Source organism: Eumetopias jubatus, unplaced genomic scaffold (assembly GCF_037043125.1).
Source record: "Eumetopias jubatus isolate StellerSeaLion01/CBP00866 unplaced genomic scaffold, mEumJub1_p1.0 scaffold_14, whole genome shotgun sequence".
In the NCBI taxonomy this organism is placed as follows: Eukaryota; Metazoa; Chordata; class Mammalia; order Carnivora; family Otariidae; genus Eumetopias; species Eumetopias jubatus.
In genome coordinates this window covers 21,128,624-21,155,793 of record NW_028274820.1, presented here as the reverse complement: position 1 = coordinate 21,155,793, position 27,170 = coordinate 21,128,624, and the positions used below count along the sequence as shown (strand labels likewise).

The 27,170-nt window shown below is 40.8% G+C and overlaps 1 protein-coding gene and 1 long non-coding RNA gene across 6 annotated transcripts in view; one reads left to right on the top strand and one right to left on the bottom strand.

The window, feature by feature from the left end:
- SRPK2 (SRSF protein kinase 2) overlaps nucleotides 1-27,170 on the bottom strand; it is a 241,871-nt gene that overhangs the window by 118,666 nt on the left and 96,035 nt on the right. The window contains exon 1 of one of the 4 annotated variants that reach the window (XM_028120193.2): nucleotides 25,497-25,755. The exons of 2 other annotated variants lie outside the window; for them this stretch is intronic. In XM_028120193.2, the coding sequence (XP_027975994.1) occupies nucleotides 25,497-25,534 (38 nt within the window). In that variant the 5' untranslated portion in view covers nucleotides 25,535-25,755. Of the gene's footprint in view, nucleotides 1-24,912; nucleotides 25,008-25,496; nucleotides 25,756-27,170 lie in introns of those variants that run through there. One more of the 4 variants, XM_028120185.2, reaches the window with a different exon arrangement.
- The window catches only part of LOC114221948 (uncharacterized), a 32,701-nt gene that overhangs the window by 402 nt on the left and 5,129 nt on the right, over nucleotides 1-27,170 (top strand). Inside the window, exon 2 of one of the 2 annotated variants that reach the window (XR_003611842.1) lies at nucleotides 22,806-22,891. This is a non-coding gene — a long non-coding RNA (uncharacterized LOC114221948). Of the gene's footprint in view, nucleotides 1-4,926; nucleotides 5,774-22,805; nucleotides 22,892-27,170 lie in introns of those variants that run through there. The other variant, XR_015766733.1, reaches the window with a different exon arrangement.

Genomic DNA, 27,170 nt, shown 5'->3' with positions numbered 1-27,170 from the left:
TGAATGACTCTAATACTGTATGGCACAAAAATTTTATAACAATGCATTCACTAACGTATAAGCTAGGCTACCATGAAGCAATTGTATTGCTTACAGTAGGCTATATAAAACAACCATATTGCTGCTTCTTCATTATCAATGCACGAAGCGTTATACCTGTAAATAAATATAAACTACTTTTTCACATTGTTTTCATTTTTTGTAAAGATTTATTTATTTATTTGAGAGAGCGTGCGCAAGCACACACAGGTGAGTGGGGAGGGGCAAAGGGGTGAGGGAGAGAGAATCCTCAAGAAGGCTTCCTGCTGAGCACAAAGCCTGACACAGGGTTTGTTCCCAGGACCCCAAGATCATGACCTGAGCCATAATCAAGAGTCAGATGCTTAACCAACTAAGCCATGCAGGCGCTCCTATGTTTTCATTTCTTTCTTTTTTTTTTTAAGATTTTATTTATTTATTTGAGAGAGAGAGAATGAGAGACAGAGAGCACGAGAGGGAAGAGGGTCAGAGGGAGAAGCAGACTCCCTGCTAAGCAGGGAGCCCGATGTGGAACTCGATCCCGGGACTCCAGGATCATGACCTGAGCCGAAGGCAGTCGCTTAACCGACTGAGCCACCCAGGCGCCCTGTTTTCGTTTCTGATGTCTAGTGTTAGTAATATGTGTAACAGCTATAGTGTTTTGTATCATGTAAGACCATATTAATGCAGGTACTGACAGACAATTCATATTATCAACAGACGACATAAACTTATGCTATTGACAAATACAGTACGGTACTATAAATATATTTTCTCTGCCTTATGATTTTTATAACATTCTTCCTCTAGCTTACTTTATTGTAAGAATACAGTATTATTTTTTTTAAAAGATTTATTTATTTGACAGAGAGAGAGATAGCAAGAGCAGGAGCACAAGCAGGGGGAGTGGGAGAAGAAGAAGCCAGCTTCCCACGGAGCAGGGAGCCCGATGCGGGGCTCGATCCCAGGACCCCGGGATCATGACCTGAGCCGAAGGCAGATGTTTAATGACTGAGCCACCCAGGCACCCCAAGAATACAGTATTATAATACATGTTGTTTCAGGATTTCTCTTCCTTTAGTGCCCCCAGTTCTTGGTCACACAGCTTCGAAGAATGAAGAGGTAGACCAGACGAAGTGGTGGGCAGCAACGCAAAGTTTACTGAGCGATTGTACAAAGCTCCCTAAGAGGGAGGGGACCTGAGAAGTTTGCCACTGGAGTTCCTAAGTCTAGGGGTTTTAAGGTTTTATTTATTTATTTGACAGAGAGAGACACAGCGAGAGAGGGAACACAAGCAGGGGGAGTGGGAGAGGGAGAAGCAGGCTTCCCGCCGAGCAGGGAGCCCGATGCGGGGCTCGATCCCAGGACCCTGGGATCATGACCTAAGCCGAAGGCAGACGCTTAACGACTGAGCCACCCAGGCGCCCTAAGTCTAGGGGTTTTTATGAGATTGTTGGCAGGCTGTTTTAATTTGGCTAACCCTCCATGCACCTGCCACCCAATCAGGTTTTTGTCCACGTACTCAACTCCCTGTCAGGTAGCTCTTCACATGGGAAACGGTGGAGGGCTCCTTCCAGAGTGGTATAGAATAACAGGATGGGTTTTTTTTCCCTTTTAAGGGTAGTTTCCTCTTAGGACAGGGGCCCCTTCCCCACATGCCTTTCTTCTGACTATCCTCCATTACATGTAACATACAAGATGTGTGCTATATCAGTATCAGTAAGGGTTTGTCAACTGTAGGCGATTAGTGGTTATGTTTTTGGTAGTCAAAAATTATATGCAGATTTTTTACCGTTGGGGGGTCAGCACCCCTAACTCCCACATTGTTCAAGAGTCAACTACTTCAATCATTCCAATAAACTGTATTTCTTAGTTAAAATAGACAAAGTCAGGAGGCACCTGGGTGGCTCTGCCAGTTAAGCATCTGCCTTTGGCTCAGGTCATGATCTCAGGGTCCTGGGATTGAGCCCCACATTGGGTTCCCTGCTCAGCGGGGAGCCTGCTTCCGCCTCTCCCTCTGCCACTTTCTCACTTTCTCTCTCAAATAAAAAATCTTAAAAAAAAATAGACAAGGTCATTTTATATTGCTTAGAATGCAAAAGCCTGATTGATAGGCTTCACCATTACATAGTCTCCATTTTATTTTTGTTAAACAATCTTTGAAAACTTCTTTAGTTCTTTTGTTTTGGTTTTAATAACACAATCATTTTTAGTAAGAAGCTGGAAAGTAGAGCACATACACTGAAGAATGTAACATCGTTTATAATCCCACCATCTAGAGAGACAAAACCCTAATCATTCTGGAACATCTTTCCAAGCCTTCTGCCCAAATGGACATTTTGACCCCAGAGAAGAAAGTGTGGACACAGTAACCACACTGGAGATCTATGAAGACATTAAGCCAGGGTGACCACATAATTCATCATTCCAATACACTTTTCAGAGTGAAGGGGCTTCTTTCTTTCCTTTCCCTAATAATAAGCCAAGAAAACATACTTAAATTGGGGCTATCCTTGGCAAACCCAGGTGTATGGTTGTCTTACATATCTTAATAGTGCAGCCTACTGATTAGAAACCTCTACTTTAGAAACAGTACCACTTGGGCGCCTGGGTGGCTCAGTTGGTTAAGCAACTGCCTTCGGCTCAGGTCATGATCCTGGAGTCCCGGGATCGAGTCCCACATCGGGTTCCCTGCTCAGCAGGGAGTCTGCTTCTCCCTCTGACCCTCTTCCCTCTCGTGCTCTCTATTTCTCATTCTCTCTCTCTCAAATAAATAAAATCTTAAAAAAAAAAAAAAAGAAACAGTACCACTCATCGGAAGAGGCTATGAATTATAAATTATTCTTCCCTAGCACGATTTATTTTTATGAACTGGCAAAAAGGGGAACAAGAAGATAAACCTTTCTATGTCCTCACAAATCCAAAATTTTAAAGAAAAACATCTTAGAAAACTACAATATAATTAGCATCAGAAAATGCAAAACACAGCTATCACTCCTTCCCTCTTAAATCAGAAAAAATGCTGATCCAATTTGTCTTTGCACAGGAAGTCATTCAATAAAAAACAGAGAACAAAGGACTTTTTCCTGAATTATCAAGGCACCGCTGAAGCAGTACGTCCAGTTCTTCACACCCAAAATAGTGTATCTTTTAGGGTTTTCTTCCCCCTTTAATTTTAAGTAGGTCAGAGCCCTTAAGAAGGCTGGAGGGGAAAAACAGCCTGAACATCAAAATACATTGTTTCTAACAGACTCCTAGAAGCTGACAAGAAGTGATGGGATGAGAGAGAAAAAATTAAAACATCATTAACAGACTCTAATTCAACAGAAGCAGACAGAAGAGCAGGGCTTTACATAAGACCGTCCAAGTATGGGAAAATCAGAGTACAGATTCAAAAACAGTGATACATGGTTGATGAGAATAAGAAAGCCAGAGTCCTTGAGCTCTTTTTTTTTCCCCTCCACCCCCCCCTTTTTTTTTAAGATTTTATTTACTTGACAGCACAAGCAGGCAGGGCAGCAGGCAGAGGGAGAGGGAGAAGCAGGCTCCCCGCGGAGCAGGGAGCCCGATGCGGGGCTCGATCCCAGGACCCCGGGATCATGACCTGAGCCGAAGGCAGACGCTTAACGACTGAGCCACCCAGGCGCCCCTCCCCTCCCCTTTTTCAATAAGATCTTGCTTTGTAGCAGCTTTTGCTTCTGGCTTTCTGCCTCAGTCAGCAACTGCTCCTTACCTACCGGCTAATATTTCCTTTCCTTTCATCAGGTTCCTCTCTGAAGATGAGTCCTGCTCACATTCCCCACCTCCACTGATCATATTTTACCTACAGGAGAGTTAAGTTCAGTCTCCGAATCAAATACTTTGGGCTCAGCCTAAAAGGTCTAAAGTAAATTTCTTATAAACTTACTTTTATCCTTTTAGATAATAAGTGAAATAATAATTTTATCTGGAAGCAATACAGAATGAACACACTTTAAAACATTTCTTTAAACTGAGTCCCAAGAATACACAAAAGTATAAAAATACATGTGAGGCACTACCCTGGTTTGTACAGTTCTCTACGTAAAAATCCTAGACAGAAATTACAAACAGGCAGGGATAAAGGGAGAGAGGGAGGGAGGGAAGAAGGAAAAAATTTTAAGTTTAAACATATATGGTAGTTTCAGAAAAGTACAGGATGAACTAACAGCTGACCTTTGAACCTCACTTGCCTCTAAAAATGGAAAGATTACTGGGAAATGGGAAAGAATACTGCTTTGAAACAACATTTTTAAAAGTGTATTTTTCTCATATGTTGTATTTGAAACATGCTCTTGATTCACTGGAGGCCTTTACTTACCACAAATGAAAATATTTACCTGGTATTTACCTAAATGCTTATTTATCAGTATTTTTAACCAGACCTGTATTTCTTGAACACTGGCCTGTTTAAGATGTTTAAAGTACCTTTGGCAGTACAACTCCAGTTCTCAACCTGCAATGCTTTATTTTTATTATCATTTTGTTTGTTTGACTTTTAAAATATGATCAAGAACCAGTTTACCAAGTTGGAGGAAAGAATTTAAAGGCAAAAAGATACAAGAACTGGAAGTGAAAGCATTGAAATGGTGTCAGAATTATAAAATGACTTTTTGAAAAGAGATTGTATGATAAGGAAGGGATGTAAACTTCATTTTGTAATTTTGCTAATAAAGAACTCTAATTCTGACACCAAAATTAGATGGTAACAAACTGAGGTACAGAACAGGACTGCGGGCTAAATTTAGACATGCCCTCTCTGCGGCGTCTATCAGCTCCTAGACCATTTATTGAATGGTTAAATTCATGATTTCAAAAAAATAAATAAATAAATAAATTCATGATTTCCTGACTGGTATACATTATTATATTTGCTTTATACACATACAGGAACTGGGGCCCAGAGGTTACCTACCTGCCCAAGGTAAACAAAGCAATTCAGTGACTGGCCTGATTCCAAAGCATGTGATCATAAAACAAGACCTCCTACTACCTCTTGAGCATCCACTTTATAAACATTACCTTCTTGGACATTATCATCTTTATTTCAAAGATCAAGAGCACTGGGGCGCCTGAGTGGCTCAGTCTGTGAACCGTCTTGACTCTTGGTTTCAGCTCAGGTCATGATCTCAGGGTCGTGGGATTAAACCCGGCATCAGGCTCCTCACTCAGCACAGAGTCTGCTTGTCTCCCTCCCTCCCCCTCTGCTCCTCCTCTCTCCCTCTCCCTCTCTGTCTCATAAATAATAAACAAACAAATAAGAAGAAAACCTAAAACTTAAGTAGCATGCCAAAATTTCGTTTCTGGTCCATGGCTCCAGAGCCCATACACTCTTTCCAATATATCATGCTGCTCTCAGTACTAACATTCTATAAATCTATCACCGCAAGATGATCCCACCCCCTTTGCGAACTGTGATTCCTGCAGGATGGAGATCAAGTCAGATTTGATCTTTTGTTGCCAAAGCCTCTCTTCCTCCCTTCCCATGCCCCATTGCCTCTTCCAGCAAAATGATCCGACAATTCTCAAGGATTTACGTTATCAGTCACTCCCTCTACCGCCCTTCTCAAACAGATAACTGGAAAAGCTTAAAGACATTAGAAGGAATTCTTCCCCCAAGAAGAGGTTATCGGGGCAGGGCCACTGTCAACAGTCTGCCATAGTCTGAATAACCTTACTCCAAGTCCAAGGACCAAATCATATATTGATGTATTTTTAAAATAAAAAATTCAGTATTTCCCCGCTGTCATTTCTATTTTGTGCCATTACCACCTGATTTACAACAGGCAACATTTCTAAGTCTGCCACTTCATCTATAAAATGAGCAACATCATCTCAAAGACTCTTCCGATTTAGAGCTCTAAGTTATCTCAAAAAATCCCTCTTCCTTTGCCTGTTTATGAGAAACAGGCTGAAAATTTATGGAGGCTGGAGGGCAGGGGTTGTAGATAAAACCCCACAGTAAGTAAAGCACAGTCACTATTATTAGGTTCCACCGTATATACAAGGATCCACTCACAGGAAAACACATAAAGTCCAATCTGAAACAAGCAACATAAACAATCCAGAACTTGTACTTTGCCAACCCAAAATGAATCATCTATTTTTAGTTCACATCCACTCAAGACAGGGCCTAGACTGGCCTGCAGCAGCCAAATGAGGAGCCAACTGGGCTCACCAATGAATCTTAGGGCAAGCTGGATCTCTAATCCTTAAGAGTAACTTTTGGCTTGACTACAGCTATAACCTGAATATAAGAACAGAAAGCTCTGAAGGCTTAAAGCTTGCCAAGGAAGTAGCATGTCAAATATTTAAGTCTACTTCCCCATTTTATTTATTCTGGTAGAAGGTGTGGCCAAAGTTCAAAAAGCCTGGACATCTTTACATTCTAATCTCAATTTTCCAAGTGTGAGTCATTTTACAGTTGAGGAACCTGAGAGGGAGCAAAGGTGACCAAGATTAAAATTAAAATCCTAAAGTCACTTGCAAAACAACCTTAAGTAGTAAGTGGTGAATTTAGGGTTGTAAACAAAGCTGAGAATTTTAATAAACTCTGAATTTGAGGAAAGGTACAAAATTTTAAATTTCAATTATTAAGATAATTATCTACAGAAGACATTGATAAATAGTTGCAGTTCAGCCAATAACCTGAAGTTTACATGGCCTCAACAAAATTTCCTCAACCAATCCAGGGAGTTGTGCCTAGTGTTTTCGCTGCTGGCATCAGTCAGACGCCAGGGAAAGAGCACGGGACTAATAGCGTAAGTTCAAGTACCAATTCTGCCATTGGGATGCCTCCAAGGCTTGTGGCTCACAGGTAATTCAAACATCAGGTAGGTACTTCCAGAAGAAAAGACTACTACCAGAAAGAAGCCGCTGGAGATCCCACCAAAGACAATTCGAGGGTTCCCAAACACAGGAAGGTTGGGTAAACAGCTACAGAAACAAATATTTAACAAAGCTTTTTAGAAGAGAGTAAAATAAGGGACTACAGCCCAATACTGTCTAATACAAAAGACAAAAATAATCTTTTCTCAGAGAAAACTTCCTTACTCATTGGGAAGGAAATTTAAAAACTTCTATTCAAATAAACGTTTGCGTCTACTATAAGGGCCAGAAGATGTGTTAGGTGCCAGGAACTCAAAGATGGATAAAACTCTCTCTCTCTGTCTATTGGGCTGATGGGCAGCTTCTCAGACAGATATATCAGTGGCTTTCTGGGAGACACAGAGAGAAGGACACGCTGCGGAGGTGCTGGAAGGGCAGCTCCAAGTGGGGATGGCATCAGAGCGGCGAGGTCCATGCAGTGGGAAGAGCACCCATGAACACAGCAAGGATGGCAAGACCGAGGTGGCAGAGCAGCGGGAAGCACAGGGAGGGAGCAGCACACAGTAAAAAGGCTTTCTCAAGCTAGACGAGTAAGTCTCTTTTAGGAATGCAATCCTGGAGGTGGCACAATGGGCTTGGACAGGCTAGTGGCAGTCAGGAAGGAGATGAGCAGCACTGGAGGTCGGGGCGCAGAGCAGCTGAATAAAAGCAGGGCATGAAGGTCACAGGGGAGCACACGATTTGGAAAGAACCTCTGCAAGGAAACTGACAGCACCCAGTTACCAACCAGATGTGGACTGTGAGGAAAACTGAGGAGATAAGGCAATGCTGCGGATTTTGAATCTATAGAAAGTTATAAATACTCCCTTTTTTTAAAAGATTTTATTTTATTTATTTGAGAGAGCGAGAATGAGAGAGAGAGAGAGTACATGAGAGGGGGAAGGGTCAGAGGGAGAAGCAGACTCCCGGCTGAGCAAGGAGCCGGATGCCGGACTTGATCCCAGGACCTCGGGATCATGACTGAGCTGAAGGCAGTCGCCACCCAGGCTCCCCAATACTCACTTTTTTTAAATTAAAATGAGCAGTGTAACAAAATTTTAGAGACAGAAGGGCCATTCCTGGTCACAGTGGGCCCCTAATTTGAGCTTGACACTTAAGAAGTAACATGAACAAGAAATCTGACAGGACAGTGGCTCCAGCTGCTGCTACAAAGAAAAGCTGAAAAGTTACATACACAGTTGAACTTTGAACAAGGCAGGGTTGGGGGCGCCAACTCCTGTACAGTAACTTCGGACTCCCGCAAAATTAACTACTAATAGCCAGGAACCCTTACCGATAACCTAAACCATTAACACATATTTTGTATATTATATACTGTATTCTTACAGTAAGGTTGGGCAGAGAAAAGAAAATGTTAAGAAAATCATAAGGAAGAAGAAATACACTTATTGTATTGTAAAAAATATATATATATAATATATACATATACATATATATTATCTATATCTGTATCAGTGGACCCACATAGTTCAAACTTCTTCAAGGGTCAACCGTCCACATCAGCAAAAATCCTCACTATTTGCTGGGCTAAGATTAGGGAACTTCTTTCTAACCTTGTATAGACCTTACAAAATTTCCTGTTGCCTTCTTTTTTTCAAAGATATTTATCATGTTCATTTAAACCCACAGAGGCAGGGAAAAATTTAGCATTAACATTTAAGCACACAGGGTAATTTTTGTCCTTCATTCCAGAGCCCCTAAGGGCAACCATATACCAAAAGGATGACTTATTCCCTCTCCTCCCCTTACAACCACATTCTACAAGACAGAGAAGGGAGGCACAGATCGGCCATATAACCCATCAGCACAGTCAAGAAGGATTAAACAAGAGAGACTTTGGTTTATGGTATGGTTTCAAAAGACACTGAGGTAAGTGATGTAAAGTAGGCAGGTAGATATATATGTCTGTAGCTCAGAATGGAGAGCTAAGATATAAATTTGGGAGTCACCAGCACACAGATGGCACGGAACACCATGGAAACACATGAGATCATCTTCAGAGAGAATGTAGACGAACAGAGCAAAAGACCTAGGGCAGAGACCCTGAGGAAGGACCAACATTTGGATAAGGAGAAACCAAAGAATTTGAGGACGACTTTTAGTTCATCTTCTATCCCAACTTCTTTACTAACCAAAAGTAGAAACCCTTTTTTTTTCAAATATTTTGTTTATTTATTTGACAGAGAGAGACACAGTGAGAGCAGGAACACAAGCAGGGGGAGTGGGAGAGGGAGAAGCAGGCTTCCCGCAGAGCAGGGAGCCCGACGCGGGGCTCGATCCCAGGACCCTGGGACCATGACCTGAGCCGAAGGCAGACGTTTAACAACTGAGCCACCCAGGGCCCCCCAAAATAGAAACCTTTTTGTGTTAAGTGTATCTATGTATTTCAGCGCCAGATATTTTGAATGCTGAAGACAACTACAAACTTTACCAATTTCAATAAGTGGCTAGTTAGTGACAGTAATCTTTCATTTGCCTTGAACTGTCAGAAGTTAAATCTGCTGATGAGTGACATTTCCAGATAAAGGAAGCTTTTCCCTTTACATATATAGCTCATAGCTCAAATGCCTTCAAGAATCAGGTAGGTGAGGGGCACCTGGCTGGCTCAGCTGGTAGAGCAACCGACTTGATCTTGGGGTTCTAAGTTTGAGCCCCATGTTGGGGGGCAGAGATTACTTACAAATAAAATCTTTAGGGGCGCCTGGGTGGCTAAGTCAGTTAGGCGTCTGCCTACAGCTCAGGTCATGATCCCAGGGTCCTGGGATCGAGCCCCGCGTTGGGCTCCCTGCTCTGCGGGGAGTCTGCTTCTCCCTCTGCCTCTGCCTGCCGCCCCCCCACCCCGCTTGTGCTCTCTCTCTCTCTCTCTCTCTAATAGATAAGTAAAATCAGAAAGAAAGAGAGAGAGAGAGGGAGAAAGAGGGGGGGAGAAAAGAGAGAGAGAAGGAAGGAAGGAAGGAAGGAAAGAAAAGAAAGAAAAGGAAAGGAAAGAAAGGGTCAATCAGGTAGGTAAACGTGAAGCACTAAGATACACGATGGTCAGTGTTGGGTCCTTGTCCTGCGGGCATGGGTTGCAGCCTCCCCTATGGGCATCCAAATTCAGTGTATTGTAGAGAAAAATGAAGGGTCCTGGTACTCACAGTACCATGTGAACTGGAAATCAAAACCATGTCTCCAGGGGCTCAGAGCTACAGCACAAGGCTGCACATAACAAAAGTCTTTCTTCCTGCCATTACCCATTTTTGTCTACAGATGAAGTACAAATCCATTCAGTGTTGTAAAAAGGAGGCACTTTTTAAATTAACAGAAAGCGTGCCTGGAAAAGGTTCCAAACTCGGTGACTGCCGGGAGGAGTGAAAGATGAGCAGGAGGAAAGTACAAGGAGCTTTCCGAACTGTATCACTGACCACCAAAGCGCAGTAATACCTACACGGCTACTAAAGAATCATCAAAGTCCCGTATATACAAATTAAAAAAAAAAAAAAAAAAGGAACTACACCTTTTTTTTCCCCAAGATTTTATTTGTTTATTTGAGAGACAGAGAATGAGAGAGAGAGCGCACGAGAGGGAAGAGGGTCAGAGGGAGAAGCAGACTCCCCGTCGAGCAGGGAGCCCGATGCAGGACTCGATCCCAGGACTCCAGGATCATGACCTGAGCCGAAGGCAGTCGCTTAACCGAGCCACCCAGGCGCCCAGGAACTACACCTTTTACAGGGTTCTCATTTTATCGTTCGAAGTTCTTAACCATTAACTGAACAAAACACAGTATGACACTGTAACGGCACCTAACAAAATGTATTAAACAGTAGCTGAAATGAGGTTTGATTCTTGGTATGAGAACGAACGGACTCTACTGATGACCCTTCTTACCCTCTCCTCAAAAGGTTCCACTACTTAAACGAAGCAGCTTCTGTGACTCCAGAAGGTCAGAGTCACGGGTCCTCTGGCCTAAGAAAATGCATAATGCTCTTCAGACAGAACAGATTTGGGGTTAAAAAGCCCTGTCAGGCCAGGATGGGCAATAAAAGGGAAGAAGACAGCAGAAGTGTGACTTCTGTCCACAGGAGCCCGTTACCTTCGCTTTGTTCTGTGGCTACTACCACTGGCAGCCAGGGCTCTCTGCCTCACTGCTGCTTATACACAGACGTTGCTGGAGGAAGACAGGAGGGGTGCACTGCACGTTCTTACTAAATGCAGGCAACCTGACTCAGGACACCTTGTACGTGGAAACCCTCGACATCCTTGTCGTTCAGGGCACCCTGAGGTGCAGAGGGTGGGGCTGTGACTCATGCTGTGTTACAACCCCGACCACCACCCAGAGCGTGACATCGTCAGATCATAAACACACTGGTTTTCTTACCTATAAAGTGAGAAAAGAGCCATCTACACTACACATCTAGAAAACTGTTTAAAGAATTAAATTAATAGTGAACAGGAGAATGCACTATAAAACAAAAGCACTGGAGTTATTTCTTCTATTCTCTGGCTAAAGCAGAGCTAAAAAAAAAAAAAAAAAAGTCCTAGTATAATTTAAAATCACCATTCCTGGTTTTCTTAAAGAGAAAAGGAAACCGTCAAACCAATTTCTTTGTACAATGCTCCAAGACTCTAAATTTCTTAACTTTAAGTACTGAAAGTGATTGGCTGCAAGAATCTAGGGGTGCCTGGGTGGCTCAGGGGGTTAAGCATCTGACTCTGGGTTTCAGCTCAGTCATGATCTCGAGGTTGTGAGATCAAGCCCCATTTCAGGCTCCGCACTCACCGTGGAGTCTGCTTCAGGTTCTTTCTCCCTCTCCCCCCTCTACAAAAAAATTTTTTTAATTAAAAAATAAATCTTAAAAAAAAAATCCAATGTGGAAGCTTAGATGAATCACTTCATCATTTGGGACATCAGTCTTCCTCATGCAGAAAAGAAGCATGGAGGATACACCGGATCTCCAAGCTCCTTCCTTACTGTGATGTTTTTTTCATTCTATTCATCTATGTACACCTGGTCAAAAGAACTAGTGAAATGCTGTTGATTAGTTAATAAAAATGAATCACTATAACTGACTTGCATCACTCATGAATGAACTTTTACATTCCACCATCTCAACTGTATTAAAGTTAGAGAGGAAATGACAATTTTAGGGGCACCTGGCTGGCTCAGGCAGTAGAACATGTGACTCTTGATCCCAGGGTCTTGAGTTCAAGCCCCACGTTGGGTGTGGAACCTACTTTAAAAAAAAAAAAGGAAGAAGAAGAAAATGACAACTTTGGTAATGTGGTGATTCCTCCTAACATTCCTTTCAATAAGTGTACAAGGTGGAATGACAGGCGATATGATGTGTAAATCTTTGATTTCTTCACATGAGCTCTTGTCCACATGCCTCTCTCAAAGCATGACCATGTTGCTGAGCTACATGTTATTCTAGTGTTCAAAAATACATCATTTTGTACCACATGCCCTCACATGCAACAAACGATACAAAGAACGCTGATGTGTTGCATCAGTGGATGAAAGGCTGGCTGTGCCGGACTCACGGGGGACATGATGTCAGTCACCACACAGTAATTTCACATTCAGAGACATACAGGATTTACCTCACGCACATGGAAGGTGTGATACCGCTGAACTCTTGGTGGAAATTCTGAAGTTCAGAACCACAAAAAACATCAAATCCTATGAGGTAACTAGACAGAGCCTCATCTTTAGAAAAAGTTAACTTCAGTACATCTACTTTACAACATTAAACTTAAAGAAATTTCTTGGAAAATGCTTAATTTGCATTTATCAAAGGATCACTACAAACAGATCCATCATATCTAGTCCTAAGAATCAGAAAGTCTTTAAGATCCTCCATAAAATGTTTGATTGTGGGGGCACCTGGGTGGCTCAGTCATTAAGCGTCTGCCTTTGGCTCAGGTCGTGATCCCAGGGTCCTGGGATTGAGCCCTGCATCGGGCTCCCTGCTCGGCGGGAAGCCTGCTTCTCCCTCTCCCACTCCCCCTGCTTGTGTTCCCTCTCTTACTTTCTCTCTCTCTGTCAAATAAATAAATAAAATCTTAAAAAACAAAACAAAACAAAACACCTGAGACCTGACTTTATCCTGACAGGAGCACGTGTGTGTGCTACACATGGGTGGAACATTTCCCTTGCTAAACCCTGTCAATGGCTCTTGGTAAACTTCAGCATTAAAATCCACAAGCCTGGGGTGCCTGGGTGGCTCAGTCGGTTGAGCATCCGACTCGGGCTTGACTCAGGTCATGATCTCAGGGTCGTGAGATGGAGCCCCATGTCAGGCTCCAAGCTGGACATGGAGCCTGCTTGAGATTCTCTCTCTCCCTCTCCCTCTTGCCCTCCCCCTGCTCATGTGCTCTCTGTAAATAAATAAAATCTTTTAAAAATTAAAATTAAAGGGCGCCTGGGTGGCTCAGTTGGTTGGGTGACTGCCTTCGGCTCAGGTCATGATCCTGGAGTCCTGGGATCAAGTCCCGCCATCAGGCTCCCTGCTCAGCAGGGAGTCTGCTTCTTCCTCTGACCCTCCCCCCTCTCATGTGCTCTCTCTCTCTCAAATAAATAGTTAAAATCTTTGAATTAGTAAATATTCTGAAAAAAATTAAAATTAAAATTAAAAATAAAATAAAATCCAAAATCCTTACCACTGCACAGAAGAGTCCTTGCTGCCAGGGCACAAGATCTCTCTCACGTATGTCTCATGCTCTCCTCCACCTCTTTCCCAGCCTTACAGAATTTATCTAAAGTTCTCAAATGGTACCACAATGTTTCATTTCACTCTGACTTCTCATATGCTATCTCCCCACCCCAGCATGCTGTCTCTAACCTGAGGATTGCAACTTCACAGTTCAGCCCTCCCACTCTAAAAAAATACACACACTGCTGGCCCCCTCCCCCCAAAACTCAAAATTCTAGCAGGAAAAATGCAGTTTGCCAAAAAAAGATCTTGACTAAAAAGGTGATTAATTTTTACAATAAAGTCAGTGAATACTTACTGAACATCCACAAGGCCCTAATCCACAACCCCCACAAGGAGGGTTGGAGAATCTTAATTTCTACTTATCTTTAAAAAAAAATTTTTTTTAAAGGAAAGCCTATCATTGGTGTTAAGTGTTTTGTTATCTTGTATGGGGTGAGAAGCTTCTATCACATAACTTCTTTAAAATTCCTTACAAAATTAAGATTCATCAACAAAGGCACTAAGTATTCCTTAAGCATTTCATAAATGCAACTGAATACAAGATCTACTGTGTCTTATGGTTTAAGGTTGATATTACATGGACTTTGCTCTCACGTACGCACACCCAGAGAACACTGAAGGTGTCCCAGTAACAGCGGCTTCACTAGACAGAAGAGCTAAGAAGCAGGTCTGGTATAGGTCAACAGTGGCTAGCACAGAGTTCGCCATCACCTATACAACGCTCCAAAAGAGACAGCTGTGAGACTCCCAAATAAGAGTAGACACACTGCCAGTGAGAGTATAAAGCAATGTGACACTCCTGCCCAAGACCCTTACAAGCTGGCTTTGCAAATGACTCCATCTCTAAGACCACCCAGACTCAATGAATACAATTATGGTATACCCATCTGTATCACAGACTCAATCCCCTGCAGCCTTTAAAAATGATACCAGAAAAAAATGATGCTACAGAAGAGTATTTAATAACCTAAGAAAGATTGCAGGTGGTAAAAAGCCAATTCCAAAGTAATTTGTCAGTATGATACGGGGTTTTCTTTTTGATGATGGTGATCCTGTTAAAGTGTGTCTGCTTGATTTTTATAGATCTACTTACACTAAAACAAAATATTAACCTTAAAAAATTAATAATGGTGACTGGCCTTTAATGATAAAAGCATGGTGCTTTTTGTGTCCTTCTTTTTATCTTAATTTTCTAAAATGAATAAACTTATCTTCTGAGATATGTGAAAAAGATAGTAAGGGGCGCCTGGGCAGCTCAGTCGGTTAAGCGTCTGCCTTCGGCTCGGGTCATGACCCTGGGATGGAGCCCCAAGTCTGGCTCCCTGCTCAGTGGGAAGTCTGCTTCTCCTTCCCCCTGCTCCTGTACACGTGCCCCCCCAAATAAAATCTAAATTAAAACAATTTTTATATTAAATAATACTAATCATAATTAAGTTAAAGAAAAGGTTTCGTTCTCTGCTTTTCTGGGAAGCAGTATATTTTCTCCTTATAGATAGTAAGAGCAGCATTATTTTTCTTTAGTCCGGCTGTCAGGAGACTTAACACCAAATTTGCCAGTCACCATTAGCAGGTGCACAGCAAATGCCACGTATGGGGGGGGGGCGGTGCTTGTGACTATCCGCCATCACAACCTTCTACCCTGACCTGCACTTTCTCCTGCCCTTTCTCTATTGCATTGTTGATATTCTTCCAACTAGCCTCAAAATCTTTTTTTGTGGGGGGAGTGTGGGTGAAGGGGGAGAAGAAAGAAAAGAAAAGAAAGATGGAAAAAGAAGGGAAAGGAGAAAAAGGGTGAGGTGACAGTTGCACAAACAGGATACTGCTCTACCTCTGTAATTTTCAGGTTAACTTACTGAAGTTTCAGTTCTACCATAGTGGGCACTCTTCCAGGGGCCCTTCCTAATTCAAACAGTTGAGATCTTCTTGAATTTTGGTAACTTAGTATGCAGTTATTAGAGCAGTTATCACCTCTGTTTTTGTGTATTTGTATCATCAGAAAAACCCAAACACATACTTCTTAGTATAACAATAGTTGGACTTGTACACCTCCAATATACAGATAATGCTTAGTACTCACAAGATTTGAAAATCCTTTACCATAAATCCATACAGGTCTGTGCCTCACAGACTGTAAATGTGCTACAGCACATAAGAAAAATATTTACCATGAGGTGAATTTAGATGGCAGATATTCTTTTCTTTTAAGGCTGGTGCGAGTTTTTGTTTTGTTTTTTTCATTTGCACCATCATTTAAAATGAGAGATCTGGAGCACCTGGCTGGCTCCGTCAGTGGAGCAAGCAACTCTTGATCTCAGGTTTGTAGGTTTGAGCCTAATGGGTGTAGAGATTACTTAAAAATAAGATCTTTAAAAAAAATAAACAAAAATAAAAAATAAAAGAGATCTGACATAAAACAAATTCGCAACTTCTCCTAAAAATCACAAAAGCCAGCAAAACTTGGCTTGTATTTCAACATGTCAGTAGCCAGCAAGAGCAGATCAGCAGCCATCTCTTTTTTATTTATTTTGGAGGGACATGGGTTCTTTATAAACACTGATGTCGAAAACACATGTCATTATAAAAACTGCATTACATACCTACAAGCAAAAGGACAGAAGTATAACCACCACTGCAGAATTATAGTGTGTCTTTGAATACCATATATTTGTGTGTACAGGCTCATTTATACATACGTGCTCGTACACACACGTACACACACACACACACACACACACACACCCTTATAAACTCTGGGTTTACAGAAGCTAGAACATCTTTAAATACTTTTTTGCCACCTGTTTTTTCACCTTTCCTACTCTTTTGTTTTACAATGTCTTTTAATAACATTTTTGCATTTAAGTCTTCTATAACACGGTTTGATCTCTGCATCATACTCCTTACACTGTATAAACTATAACGAATTTAAAACTCTCACACTGCAAATCATTTCATGTATTTCCAATAGGTGCAGAGTAATGTACAAAGACTATTTTGTGTTTTATTTTTGCCTTTGTAAAAGAACAGGAAAGGATGTTGAGTTCTCTGTGCTCCTTCTCCCCATTTCTCACTCTCCTTCCTCTTTTTCTTTTTTTTTTTTAATTGAAGTATAACAGTAGCTACCTCTTTAGATGGGACTGTGGTCTCTAGCGTTCTAGAGTCTGCACCTGGCCCTCATCACTCACTCACAGTTGCCTTTGGTAGGCAAATGTTTGTAACCACTTCACCACACCTCTAGTCTTAATGTACGTTCACCCAAAGTACAATTATTGGTTATTTGTAATCTTTCAAAAAAAAAAAAAAATGCCAAGAGCCTCCCACTGGAGTGGTCCAGGATACGGTGCTCAGCACCACATGCCCAAAAAACTGACCAAAGTTAGGTCAGGGGTAAGCCACCCACCAAGGCGACTTCTGTAAAGATCCCATGCTTCTGTGCTGCCTTTGCGGCTCCCTGATTTCCAAATCACTGACTGGCTAGTGTACAGCAGCTGCAGACAAATGCTGCATGGAAGGACGGATGATGGATGGATGACAAATGTAACCTACACTAAAATTAGTCTCTTAATTTCTCCCAGCCAGTGGCTGGAAGAATTCTGCTCCAAAGGGAATCTGCGGTATGACTGCTAGAGACAGAGTTATTTCTACTGCTGTCATGGTTATTCTTATACTAGCCGTTCCCACTTGTGCAAAACTTCCCTGACCCACCATCTGGGGGTTGGGGTGGAGGGCAGTTCCCAAAGCCAAGAGGAGGGGCTGCTGTGGGCACACAAAATGATTGTAAGTGATACTTGGGACTTGGTATTGAATTACAATGAATCACATACTGAGTGAGTTACTCTTTTCCCAACTTCTTTCAGGCTGAGTATATCAAAGAGTCCGTCTCACTTTGGTGCTAACACGTAATTAAGCTCCTTTCTGACACTTGCCAATTTAATTTCCCTTGTGAACAGAGGGAGCATATGGCCAGGCCTAAAGTCTTATTCAGACAAGAGAATCAAGACAGGATTTAATAGTAATTGTTTTTTAAAGTTCTGGTAGCAATACAAAGTTTTCTTTTTAAAGAAAATTAACTTTAGGGCGCCTGGGTGGCTCAGTTGGTTAAGCGACTGCCTTCGGCTCAGGTCATGATCCTGGAGTCCCGGGATCGAGTCCCGCATCGGGCTCCCTGCTCGGCGGGGAGTCTGCTTCTCCCTCTGACCCTCCCCCGTCTCATGCTCTCTCTCTCTCTCTCAAATAAATAAATAAAATCTTAAAAAAAAAAAAGAAAATTAACTTTAAAAAAGCATTATAAAATTTTGTTACATATATTTTATCACAACTAAAAACAAGCCACAAACATGTTATTAAGTAAATAACAGCAAAGGATGGGTTACAACCAAGACAAACAGCACCAAGGTGATACACAAAATGCTGACATTTGGTAAATAAATGGCTATTGTTTGATGTTACCAGTTTGGCAAAGAGATGGAAGGTGTTCCGGTTTACTTTAATTTCCATTTTACATTATAACAAATGTAAAAAATATATGTAATAACAAACTGCATTTTTATGGTGATAGAAAAACCTCAGATTTATAACCCTGATACTCTGCGTTAAATCAGCTTCTATGAGAATATGTAACTATCTATGACTATATATGGCTATACCTTATTACTCTAAGCCAGTACTGTATAAATGATTCCCTATAGCAAAAAAGTCTTCCCAAAAAGTTCGTAAACTGTAAGCTGCAAATGATGATATAAAATAAAAATATTCTGCAATGAAAACACTTGTGTATTTAAGTTCTTCAGTTGGGGCTAACACTAAGTAAACCAGTAAGTAGACCAAATGTCACTGATACTCCCCTCTGGCAAACAGCAGCTGTGACAAATGCTACAAAGGAGAGGTACATGGTTCTGTAAAAGGGCTTATGATCGGTGATTTCCCTAGGCAGGGCTTCTTTAAGATGGGAGGGATAGGAGCAGCAGGAGAGCAAAGCAAGAGGGACATGACCAAAGTCAGAGGAGTCTGAGGCTCGGCTGGAGAAATGTGGGCGCTCACTGGCCCGGACACGGAGTTCTCCTTTCTGCCAAGAACAGTGCGAAGGGAGCTGAAGGGTATTTAAAGTGGGGCGACCTGCCTGAGCAGATCAGTGTTCTGAAAGGTTGTGCTGGCTATAATGTGGCAGCTCTCCAAAGAGGCATCAGGAAACAGAATCAAAATTTAAATTGATAACAAACACAATAATCTAGAAACTACTGCATCTAGACCACATATATAATGACCAACAGGAAGGAAGCTCAGATAATTGTCCAGGTTTTTTTAAAGAGAAATTAAAAGACAACAGTACACTTTTATTTAGGTGTATGATACAGAAATTTTAGAGACCATGATATAAAATGTAACACTATACAAATTTAATATTATAAAAATGTAATATAAATCGAAACATCAAAAATGTCCTAACTTCTTGGTCAGACCCAAGGTGGCCTACCTACCTCAAGGGTTTTAAGAGGACCAGAGGTCGATGGAGGCCCAGATTACTTCCCCAGTTCTCACCCAGGGCTCTTCTGTTTTATATGATAGGCTTCTTCTAATAAGGTTTAAATGAAGAAGTAATTTTGCTATTGAAACCAAGTCTGAAAACTAATGGTAACACCTGTGGCCTCCAGGGCCCAGTTAAAAGATCAGAATCAGTCAGTGGGAAAGCAGTACCTCAGATGACTACACCTTAGGATTCCCATTTAGTCTAAACTTCTGATTTCCTTCCTGAAAGCTGGTACTTAGAAAGTCCCTTATCTACCTCTAATTCTCCTCAAAGACGCTCCAACTACTGGTCACGCTGGCACACCTATCAGAATTCTGACAGAGAAAGAAAAGGGGAAAGGAACAGAAACGGGAAGGCAGAGAAAAAGGATGTATACAGTCCCAACCTCGCCAGGACCTGGAGCAGAGCGAGTGCGAGTGCAGACTGGCACACTCACTCTGGAAAACTGGCAATAGCCGCTAACGCTGAGCAATGGCGCTCCTGGGGGCACACACAACAGAAACGCATGCACACGTCCATTCCCCAAAAGATATGTATACAAATGCTCAGAGCAGCAATATTTGTAGCAAGCTGCAAACATCCCACATGCTCATCAACAGCAGAATGGATAAATAAAGCAGGGCACATTCATATGGTGAATTCTGCACAGCAACGAGATAGAGCCAACTCCCGCTACACACAAAATACAAGTGCATCTCACAGGTACAGTGGGGAGGAGACGGAGCAAAAGCGTGTGCAGACGGTTTCTATTTGTAGATGACGTTCAAAAACAGATACAAATGAACAGTCCTATGTGGAAATAACTTCATCTTTACCTTAATACTAAGATCCAAATGAATCCCAGTCTTAACATATTAAGAGCCAAAAACTTTTATTAAGTAAATCTAGCAGAAAATCTTAGTGACCCTGGGCTTGTCAAAAATTTCTTAGATACAACACGTAAAACATAAACTACAAAAGAAAGAAAACCCAACAATTGGATTTCATAACGATCTACGATCTGTGCACTTTCCCATATATATCTCTTCAATAAACGTATTACTGAAAATTCAATGAAAACAGAAGAAAGTGCAAGCACTGAGTGGAGCCAAGACCACACAATCAGCCACTGTCATCTCTTCTCACCACTCAGGAAAGTGTGTCTCAAGTACACTTGCCCTGGAATCTCAGACTGTGGCCGAGGTGAGGGTGAGAAAGGCAGAAGCACACCACTAACCACCTGCCCCGCCTTGTGAGCTGGAATGGGGTGATTCAGTGAAGACGGAATTCTGTTTTAAGATCTTTTTTTTTTTTAAAGTAATCTCTACACCCAACGTGGGGCTCAAACTTACAACCCCCGAGATCAAGAGTAGCATCTCTACCAACTGAGCCAGCCAGGCGCCCCAGAAGAGGGAATTTTTTTATAAAATCTAGCTATCCTTCCATTACTGCTCTTAGTTCACCAGAGACATGGAGGAAAATACATTCAACATAAGAGCAAATAAAAAACACCATGGTCCTGAATCCTTTTCCACCAAATATCCTTTACTTCTCTCTCCCATCCTGATTTTTTAATTTTTTTTCCCCTTCCATTCCCCTTTTCTTCCAGGCGTCTCTTTTTGCTTTCTGCAAACACACATCATTATCATATGCCCTTTTTCTTTCACTTAAGAGGCTCCAAAATAAAGAAAGGAATTAAAATACACACAAAAATAGCACAGGTTCTGTATGTGTTTCACACGCCCTTCTTATGCTGGGGTAGGGAAAACAATCTCTACCACTTGTCACCTATCCTGTTGATACAGTACTGGCAGAACGTAGGCCACAGTGCCAATATTTTTATGATACTTTCTCCCTCTTCCTTTCTCTCTTCTTCTGAAAAAGGTAGTTAGCAATTTATAAATTCAATTAAGTGCTAGCTATGTGGATGCTAATAACCTAAGCTAGCACTTATTTACTACAGTATAAAGACCCCTTTTAACCCCCCAAAATGTCAAACACATTACACACACATACACATACACACACACACACACACACACACACACACACACACACACACGAAATGATCCTTTTGGTATCTGGTCCCTGAGAAAATGCAAACCTAGTAGGCACTGCTATCTGGGTAACTTCACTGACTGTGACCTTTATTAATCACAACAACAACATTTACATTTCACAAGAGCAGATGTGCGCAAAGCTTTGTGTGAATTCAGGTCCCCAGCTCCTTAGGACCTTCAGCTCACAAACTCCTCAGCCCTCCCAGGAGTCCGCATGTAAAGAATGGGAATCCTCACTCTGAGCACCCTGGACTCAACTCTTCTTTACTGATTAAGAATTGTCCAATTTTGTTCATGAGTTCACTGAAGAAGTTAGCGTAGAGTTTAACAAAAATTTTAATAGAGCAAAGTTCCTTCTGCTCACTGAGGATCTTTAGGGGATGGTGTGTCAGAGTCCTCCCCACAGGAAATCCTTGCCTCCCCCCCTTCTCTCCTCCCATGCCACCCTCCCTCCTCCCCTCCCCTCCTCACTTAGAACTCATATTTGGAACTGTTTAATAAATGATTACTACCTTTTTCCCCACCCACTGCACCCCATAAGTTTCCAAATCCCAGACGTGTCATGGCTAAGAAAAGTCAAGAAGAAACAAAACCTTGAAAACCTAGTTTTTATATCAAATAAATGTTCACAACTTTCTTTTTTTCATTAAATGGGGGTAGGTAAGAAAGTAAACCTGCGACTGGTCCTCTCACTACCATATTTAAGATGAATACATTCATTCATTCAACAGGCAGCAATTAAAGAGCAGATACTCATAGTAAGATTTGCTCCTAAAATCTGCAGAAGGGGGCCCCCTTGCAACTGATAATGTGTTCCTCTCAACTGGCAATAACATACAAATCAGGTATCATGTGGTTTGTTGTTGTTGTTGTTTTTAATTCATTCAATATGTTCTCTGTCTTTAATTTAAAAATTAACATTTTCCCCTTTCTCCAGAGTATAAAACCAAAAAATAGAACTATAACCTTCTGTCACCCCGCTGCATTTCATCCTATTAGTCAGCCTTTCTGAACGGGACTCCATACCTCCCCTACAAAATAACATTCAACAGGAGGCGCCTGGGTGGTTCAGTCGTTAAGCGTCTGCCTTCAACTCAGGTCATGATCCCGGGGTCCTGGGATCGAGCCCCACATCGGACTCCCTGCTCCACAGGAAGCCTGCTTCTCCCTCTCCCACTCCCCCTGCTTGTGTTCCCTCTCTCGCTGTGTGCCTGTCAAATAAATAAATAAAATCTTAAAAACAAAACAAAATAAAATAACATTCAATGGGCCTCCACTATTCTGTTAAAGGTAAAAATATAACCTTAAATTTCAAGGTGTTACTGGGATCTGTTAAGAAAACATATTTTCTAATTTAGGCTCCAAAACAACCTTCAAAATTCCATATATTGCTTCAAATCAGATTTATTTCTTAATGAAGGATCCTAAGTCTACAAAAGTGAATTAGGATTATTTTTTGTTTTGTTTCTCCCATTTCCCAAAACTGAGTAAGAATTAATTCAGCCAACACTAGCTGTCACACAGGACTAGCAATTCCCATGAAGCCTTCGGTTAAAAATATGAGACGGAAGAATTATTAGGAATATCACATCACTGTTTATATTTATTATATTTTGTACTTAGCAATGCTGCTTCTCCACTGGATGGCCTGAAATATCAAAAGATCATTCTATGCTGCAGACAGTGAACAAAATCAATTGCGGAAAATGGTAAGTTTTGGTTTCTTGCAAACAAGTAGCTTCTCCCTTCTTTTAAAGAAAACAGGATTTCTCAAAACAAAACCAGAGAGGGGGACAAACCATAAGAGACTCTTAATCTCAGGAAACAAACTGAGGGTTGCTGGAGTGGTGGGGGGTGGGAGGGATGGGGTGGCTGGGTGATGGGACATTGGGGAGGGTAGGTGTTATGGTGAGCGCTGTGAATTGTGTAACACTGCTGAATCACAGACCTGTACCCCTGAAACATATAATATATTATATGTTAATTAAAAAAAATTTTTTTAAAAGATGGGATTTCTTTATCATTTTTACAAAAAAAAAAAAGAAATATTGATCATATGTAAATTCCAAATGGCTTTAAGACTTAAGGCCATGACTCAAACACTCAAAAAGTTAAATTAAAAAAAAAACAAAACCTAAGACTTTAAAAATATAAGTAACTGGTGAACGAGGAATTGAAGGATGTGATGTAATGTTACATGATCCTATAAGCTATTACATTCATGGGCAGGACATAGCATTACTAGGCCATGAATTTTTTTTTAACTTCATATTCTTGTTTCTCAAGTTTTTTCAAACACATTAAAAAGACAAAAGATTTGACTACTCATTATTGTATGCCTTTAAAAAAAGAGAAGAAAAAAGGAGTAATTTCTATTTTTAATATATACACATTAATGAATCAACTTCTGTGTTTGCAAAGTGTTGGCTGACCCATAAACTACATTTATCACCCATGAAGTCAGCATATCACAAAAGCCATATATATGTCTAAGCACCCCCAAAAGAATAACAAACAAAGCAAACAAGCTCTGTTAAAACTGTATAAAGCTGTCACAGCATAGTGGCTGATTTCTAAACTTTAAAACCATGACCACATGCAACCTCCCTTTCCATCAAATTTAACTACAAGAGCTTAGGTAAAAAGATTTAAAAAATAAACAACAATAATAAATAAATGTTATCACCAAAATATTTTAGAATCTTTCCTTAGAAGAAAATATTTTAACCACAGAAACCTCACTCATTCCTAACTTGTTTCTCGCTAATATTCATCCATTCTGTCCAACCTTCAATTTATCAATAGAGAATTCATTCTACTCAAAAGAGCTGACATAATTATTGCTGCCATCCCACTGAGAATGCTCTTCCTGGTAACCAAACTCCAACATTACAGTTGGCCCCCGGACCACTCACTAATTTACACCACCACCCTCTCCCCTTCCCATCACCACCATTTTACTGGCAGAACACTCACAAGGGTCTAGACTGTTTTTCATCTCAGCAAACAAGAGTGTTCAAAATCAGACGGCTAGCCACAAACTGGGAGTTAGAAACTACACAGAAATAAACACAAATGTGAATAAATTCTTCTATTTTCAGTTTCTAAAGAAAGTAGTTAACGTCTTATTTGTAATGCTCTAAATTACAGCCAGGAGCCTTTCACCTAATTACACTAATAAATCGATTTAATGTCATCATTTTGCCATCAGATCACGTCCTCCATACACTAGTGTACTTGAATTAAATAAATCCTTTTTACTAGGGTAAGTTCTTCACCTCATTTTTTTCCCCAGTGCTTTTCCTCTATCATTCCTCAACTACTAAATTATGTCTCCATAATATTTTCCTAAATATTAAATCTGTGAACAAAAAAGATAACCTGAAAACTAGCCACAGGCGAGACAAACACACCTTCAAAACAAAATATCAACATAAAGTATAAACTATAAGGTAACCAAGAGAAAGGTAAGCATCAACTGTATGCCCAAGAACCTCAATTTAAAAACATTATGTAGTATATACAATTTTGGCAAACAGAAGTGAACACAATATTTACATATCAAAATGGGCAACTATACAGCCTCATTTCTGGCTTGGGATAAAAATATCTTAATTCCATTTATTAAGTAAAATAGCCCTTTAAGGAAATACCTCCTTACAGGTATAATCATTTGATTGACAGATAAAATAATTGCTTTAAAAACACTTCTGAGTCATTTTGTGCTTACCTGCAGGCACGAACCATTACTGCATGCAGCGACTGTTCCATTCCCTAGCACAGACTTGAAGGAGCATCATATCTCTCTTTCAGAATGTGACTAATCTGTGGGTTTGCAATTCCTGAGCTATTTACAAATGGCACTCCCTTTCCACGTAAGAAAATATTTATGACAACCAAAAGCCAAGTATTTTTAACCTAGATCTTACAAATAATGTTGGTGATTTTGTAGCAACAGCCTCAAAACACAGGAAGAAAATCTAATACTAATATTTCCTTGAAGAAAGCACAATTTTTGTTTTGCAGCTCAGTAAATTATTTTTTAGAGCCTTCAACAGCTGTCACACATGAACTAGCGCTCTGCTGGGCTACGGTGTGCGTGCTGCAGCTGATTCGGCTTCACTATTTTTTAAAAAATCAATTACCCTTTGTAAAAGCAGAACAGCCTGCCCAAAAACACATCTTCAATACAGCACAATGACCAGCATGCAGTACAATGCATTATACAGCAAACTTGACAAGAAAAAAAATACGTCGGTTTGTTTCTTAGCAATGCTACACCATTAATTGTTCATGCAAGAGATGTAGCTGTACCTTTCTGAAGAGGACGACTTCTCAGAGTTAACTGACATCAGCAGCTCAATCTTCTGCTTGATTTCTGGAAAAATCAGAAAATATTCACAACCAAGATTGCCTGCCCTTGCTTTCAAGCTTTATATCAACAGATTTTTCCTCTCTGATCCCTTTTGTTCAAAAAGAGGCCACAAGATTCGCAGTACTTCTGTTAGGACTGGGATTCGATGGTGCTATAAAGGGAAAAAGCTCCAGAGGCACCAGGCCTTGCTAAACTATGCACATGACTGTTTATGAAAGCAGGAAGTACCATTTCTTTGAAGCAGAGGGGTGTTTTCTTTTTTAAGGTAGAACTAGCAGGGCTCTACCAGAAGATTTCAAATGCAGCAAATTAAAATACAAACAAGAAATGCTCACCACTGCATTCGATACCCTAGATCATCTGAGAAGCCTGGGTAATAAAGGTATGAGCTGAAAGGAACAGATGTGCAACCCTTGGCTACTTGCATTTCACCAGCCCTAAAAAATATGGCTCAGTGAATCATTTTTGTCACTTAAGAATGAAATATTAAACCAGAACCCCAATTTATAGATTGAAATTTTTTAACCTTTGTTATGATTTCTCAGTTGTCTCTAATTGAAGAAGCTGTTTAATACCTAGTCCCTAACTCCTTTAGAAAAAGACTTGGATTTTACACCTTAATTCTCCCCTCCTCCTTCACAGTACAGCACAAGTGAACAGCAACACCCAGTTACCGAGCAGATAATATACTTGTCCTTTTAGGAAAGGACTGACAATGCCATCTGCAACAGAAATGGAAGCGCCAACTCAATTTAATTAAAAGAGAATTGCTGATACGTATTTGGGGGGAAAAAAGATAACAGACTAAAAGGGAAGGAGAGGTAAAAATAAAAGGGGGGGGAACTAACACATTTCCTTTAAAAATACCAACGACTAACCTAAAAGCACATAATTTTATGTGAGTAAAACTGACATGGTCCCATTACCCAGACTATTTCACATGCAAAGCTGTTTTCCTATTCGTAAATGTTCTTCCTATGCATAATAAAAAGTTCACATACCAAAAATAAAACACCTGGCCACTGAAATACTACTATAGGCCATCTCAGGATTTCAAAGTAGACCTCAATAGTTTCGGGGTTGTTTTTTTAGGGGTAAAACAAATCTTAATTTTTAAGAATCTTGATTACAGAAATCAAACGAATATGAAAAGATAAAAAAGGAAAAGGGAATAAAAATTAGTGGCCTAAAAATACGGTGGACCTGTTCAGAAATAGCCTTTCAATGTTGTTAAAATAAGGGATTTTCCAAATTGTTTAAGCTCCCGACTTCATCCAATGGGCACTATATGAAACTGGCACAAACATCTGATGAGAGAACAGAATCTGCCACAGGCTATAGCCAAACTACCTAACCACCGGGGAGAGCACACCGCACAGTGGTTAAATGGAGATGATGATAATGAAACTTACCTTGAGGACTCCTGCGTGGATTAACAGAATCTGGCACCAGGTGCCATAGTGAATGCTCAGTAATGCCCCTCCTGCAGGTTTCAAAAGAGTGCAGTGTTTAGAAGCTCAGGCTTGGCCGCCTGCAGCCATGGATTTGAAGGCAGGCTCCTCCAACATTTTTAATAGCCACATGACCTTTGGGAAATTAGACTTTTCTAAAAG